The 4,721-nt window shown below is 50.0% G+C and overlaps 1 protein-coding gene across 1 annotated transcript in view; it reads left to right on the forward strand.

The window, feature by feature from the left end:
• Positions 1 to 4,721, forward strand: part of PARVG (parvin gamma) — a 33,199-nt gene that overhangs the window by 18,348 nt on the left and 10,130 nt on the right. The window contains exons 5-7 of the mRNA XM_069102914.1: positions 213 to 353; positions 1,975 to 2,090; positions 4,342 to 4,397. Of these exons, the coding sequence (XP_068959015.1) occupies positions 213 to 353; positions 1,975 to 2,090; positions 4,342 to 4,397 (313 nt within the window). The remainder of the gene's footprint in view (positions 1 to 212; positions 354 to 1,974; positions 2,091 to 4,341; positions 4,398 to 4,721) is intronic.

A 4,721-nucleotide genomic window follows, 5' to 3' on the forward strand; every position in this document is an offset into this window, starting at 1 on the left:
CCTGTTCTGAGGCCCCTCCCAGCCCTGACATCCCCTGTTCTGAGGCCTCTCTCAGCTCTCACATTCCAGGTTCTAAGCTCCTTCTGGCTTTTTTTGTGTTTCTGAGACTGAAAGACAAATTAAGCCTTCACTACCTGCCCCTGTGGCCTTCACTGTCCCATTTACTGCATCCGGCTCAGTTCTTCTTTTCCCTCTTTCTCTGGCACCTTCAGAGAGGTTGGCGTCCGTCACACTGGAGGTTGAAGAGATCGCCTTGACGGCCAGCAACCAGAAGCGGAAGCTTGCAGTTGTGCTGGAGGCCCTGCACAGGTGTCTGCAGCTAGAGGAGAGCTCGGCCAAATGGGACGTGGAGAGTAGGTATCCCTGGGCTGTTTGACTCAGTGTGATGTTCAGTCAGAGCTGGCTCATAAAGTCAGGCGGTTCTTCTGAAGCCGAGGCCCCTGTCTAGAACCTATCTGGACCTGGGAGGAAGCAGGAAATGTCTCTGAGCTATTGCAGGAACACCACCTATAACACTGGGGCCAACCCAAGTTCCTTTTTTGTCTCTCTCCAAGCTAGACTTGGGATTTAACTGGTGGTGAGAATTCCTGATGAGGAAACTCCTTGTCTGTAGCTCACAGACTTAGAGTTGTCTGAGATAATAAAAGGTCAAGTGATCTGTCTACAGTCACATGAGAGCAGTTTCCACAAAGTTCCTATTTCTTAAACAATTTCCCCAAGTGCCTTCCTTACAGCAGCCTCTAAGAGGCAGAGAGGGTGTGGACTTTCATCCTCTTCAATTTGGGCAGGGAGCGGCCAGATCTCCCACCTTCTGTCAATGGCCCTTATTTTTTTTTTTAAGCAATCAGGGTTAAGTAACTTGCTCAAGGTTACACAGCCAGTTATTTCTGGGTGTGGTGCTGAGTGTCTGAGCCCGGGATTCGATCTCCAGGTCATCCCGACACTGGACCCGGTGCTCTTACTCGCTGAGCCACCTGGCCACCCCTATGGCCCTTGCTTAATAAAGTGAATTCAACAATACGTTTCATGCCTCAGGTATAGTTTAGACGTGGCCAATTCCAGTGATGGTTCTGCCTCTGGAGGGGAGGGAGTCCCATGAGTCAAGATCCCAGCTCTGACACGGACTCACTGTGTGAGCCTTGTTCCCTCTCTGAGCCCTTGGTCTTTTCCTCTGTAAAAAGGACCCCCTTGTTTTCAGCCTAGGTGATAGCTAAGGTCCTTTCCAGCTCTAAAACTCACAATCTTCCTATTTGCCACTGTCCCCATATGACTCAAACTTTGAGGTCCTACCTCCTCTAACTGCTCAGGGCTGGGAGGGACCTCAGGTCAGCTAGTGCCATACATCTGCCAGTGGAGAATCCCTTCTGCATCATCCCTGATCCTCCAGACCTCTCTTGAAGAACTCAATTAAGGAGGATGAGGAGGAGGAGCAGTGGTAAATCTCTAAGTGTTCCATTGAGTTACCTTGAGTCAAAATCTGCCTGCTTGTAGCTCTCTCTCCTCCCCTGGCACCAAGCCCCTGGTCCCCAGGAGCTCTTCAAATACTTGAAGATAGCTGATATTTCCCCTGTTGGCCACCTTGGTAAAGAGATGTCTCTTTCTGCATCTACACTGACCCTTACATGGCATGGACTTGAGGTCTATCACCATCCTGGTCCTTTATTATGGTCCTTCTTAAACTTCCTTGCCAAGGACAGAGCACAATCCTACAGATGTGGGCTTTCCAGATCATAGTGCCAGAGGACTTATCACCTCCTATGCTGGAGAGACTCTGCCTCCCTTAGTGCAGCCTATGGTTGCATTATGGCTTTTATGGAGGCCATGCTATTTCACTGACTCACACTGAGCTTGTGGGCTACTAAAACCCCCAACTTTTCTTTTCCCCTCTCCCTCCCAGCTCTTTGTAATATGGATCACCACATGGTCCTACCTTCCCTACCTCATACTCAATTTAATTCTGTTTGATTTCAACAGGCATCTTCAATAAGGACTTGTTGGCCACTCTCCATCTTCTGGTGGCCATGGTCAAGCACTTCCAACCTGACCTGCCCCTCCCTGCAAATGTCCAAGTGGAAATAGTAATAATTGAGGTAATGATGCTTGTGGAGACCAAGAAGGTCATCTTAGTGAACACTGACAGGAGATGTGTTTCAGTCTCTGCTGTCCTTATAAGCTTACTTGACTCTCTGCATGGGGGGGGGGAGAGATATTTTGAGGTGTGTTCAGTTTTGCAGGGATCTCTCCTAACATTCCAGTCACCAGGACCATTACCTCAAGTCCCCATTCCTTAATGAAGCCTGCCACAATTCCTCTGGGCCACAGTGATGTCTCTCTCTCTGTCCCCTACATTCCTGTTGCATTATCATTAGGATGGAACAGTGGTGAGAGAACAGACTTCAGAACCAGAGGCTGGACTCAGAATCTAGCTCTTCTGCCTGGATCACCTCAGGCAAATCAAACTCCCTCTCTAGACCACGTTTTCCTCATGTGTAAAAAGAGGTCAACTCCAGATCAGTGATCTTCTCTGGCCTTGGTTTCTTCTTCTGTAAAAGGATATTAGAATAGGTGACTTCTAAGGCCCTTCCTTGGGGCAGCTGGGTGGTCCAGTGGATAAGGCACTGATTGGACTTGGAGATCAAATCTGGCCTCAGACACTCACTAGCTGTGTGACCTTGGGCAAGTCACTTGAACCTGGTTGCCTCAGTTTCCCCATCTGTAAAATGAGCTGGAGAAGGAAATGGCAAACCACTCCAGTATCCTTGCTAAGAAAACCCCAGATAAAGCAATGGAGAACCAGACCCGACTGAACAACAGCAAAGGCCCTTCTAGCTCTAGATTGAGCCAAGGTCTGGATCCTTCCCTTCACCTGGCAGTGCCTGGTGAGGGTCATCTTTCCACATGTGCATGGAGGGGCAGTCTGAATGGCGTGGTGTGCAGACTACAGAGCATTGAACTAGGGGTCAGGGAGGACTGAGATCACATGCTGCCTCAGACCCTTGCTAGCACTAAGATCCTGGGCAAGTGACTTAATCTCAGAGACTAAATATCCTTCTCTACAGAAGGGCAGAATGAGAGCTTCTCCCATCTGAGGCTGTTATGAGCTGTGGATCAAAGCGATTCCTCAATCAGCATTTACTGGATGCCGGTAGCATGCTGTGGCTGGGAAGATGCAGGCAGCAGTGAAGCTGACCTCCGGGAGGGCACCTCCCATAGAAGGGGACAGTCTGTAACAAGAAAGGCTCCTTGAAGCCACGAGTGCTAGAGATGGGAGCTGCTGCTGCTGTTACTATCCAGGTTCTCTTACTCTGCGCTTGGTGCTGAGGAGGCAAAGATGGAAAGGATACCTTCCCTGCCCTCAAGGAGCTTATGTTCGATTACAGGGAATGTGATGTGCCCAGTAAGATCCAAGAAGGGTCCAATGTGTTAGGGGCAAAGGAGAAATCCAGAGGAAACCCTGGAGGAAAATGAGAAGAGCTTTTCTAACTGGAGGGAACCATGGACAGCTCCATGGAGGGGGAGAAGGAAGAGGAAGGACCGAGGAGGTCTGAGGCATGGGAGACAACCTGTGGACATGCTTGGAGGCTAGAGAGAGCAGACTAACACTGAGGACCAGCCAGCTAGCTGCCTGAAGAAACTGCAACCGACTGGGGGTGTTTCTACTTCATCCTGGGAGTCAGGAAGAGTTCTGAGCAGAGAGTTAAAATGGCCAGAGCAGACACTAAAGGTGAAGTTGGACCAGACCTCTGGGGTCCCTTTCAGCCTTTGCTTATGAGCTTGTGGGACCATCTGCCATGTTAGTCTAAGCACTGTGGTCGTTGTGACTTGTCCTTCGTTTTCTAAGAGGACCGTGACATCAGGAAGATGAAGCCATGACTTGTAAGGAAACTGGATTTAAGTGAGGCAGGACTATGCAAAGTGACCATCCTCGCTTTCTCCTCTAGAGCCATCTGGGTCCAGTGGCCAGATGTAGATCAGGATGACTGGAGATGGTCCAGCAGTCTGAGTATAGGCTGCTCCTGGATATAAGCCACACCCTTCAAATCAGAGACCAGCACCCCCTTTTACAGATGAGGAAGCTGAGATTCAGAGATGCAGTAACTTATGTGTGGTCACACAGAATGTGGCAGAGCTTGGATCTGCATTGAAGTCCACCCCCTCTTTACGCAGCATCCCTTGACTGCACAGATGGTGGGCTGTATGGTGGTTCTTGGTGCCAGGTTTGGTGGGAAAGTGCTGGGTATTTTCAGACCACTGAGACCCTAAGGCTTTGATGCTCTCCGGGACTGAGTGAGCGCGCCCTCTGGCCACTCACCACTATCTCTCCCCTTCCTTGCCTGTTAGAGCACCAAGAACGGCTTAAAGTCTCAGAAGTCTGTGGAGCAGATCACCGACTGCAAGTAAGCAAGGGGGAGAGGAGGCACCGGCTGGGACATGGGTGGGGATCTGGCAAAGGAGACAGAGAGAAGGCCTTAACAGAGCCTGGTCAAGGATAGCAGAGAGAGCAGTGAGGGAAAGGGACTATTAATGCCTTGTACTGAAGAGAAGTCAAGAAGGATGAGGCCATTGGATTTAGCAATAAAAGGAACATTGGTGATCTTGTGAACGGTTTCAGTTGGGTGCTGAGGACAGAAGACAGATTCTCAGACTTGAAAAGTGAGTGGGCTCCTTCTAGCTCTGACCTTCCCTGTTCTAAGCTCCCTCCCAGCCCTGACCTTCCCTGT

The sequence above is a fragment of the Petaurus breviceps genome, unplaced genomic scaffold (assembly GCF_028583685.1).
Source record: "Petaurus breviceps papuanus isolate PSGF00001 unplaced genomic scaffold, PetGlider_PUasm1.0 558, whole genome shotgun sequence".
NCBI classification, from domain to species: Eukaryota; Metazoa; Chordata; class Mammalia; order Diprotodontia; family Petauridae; genus Petaurus; species Petaurus breviceps.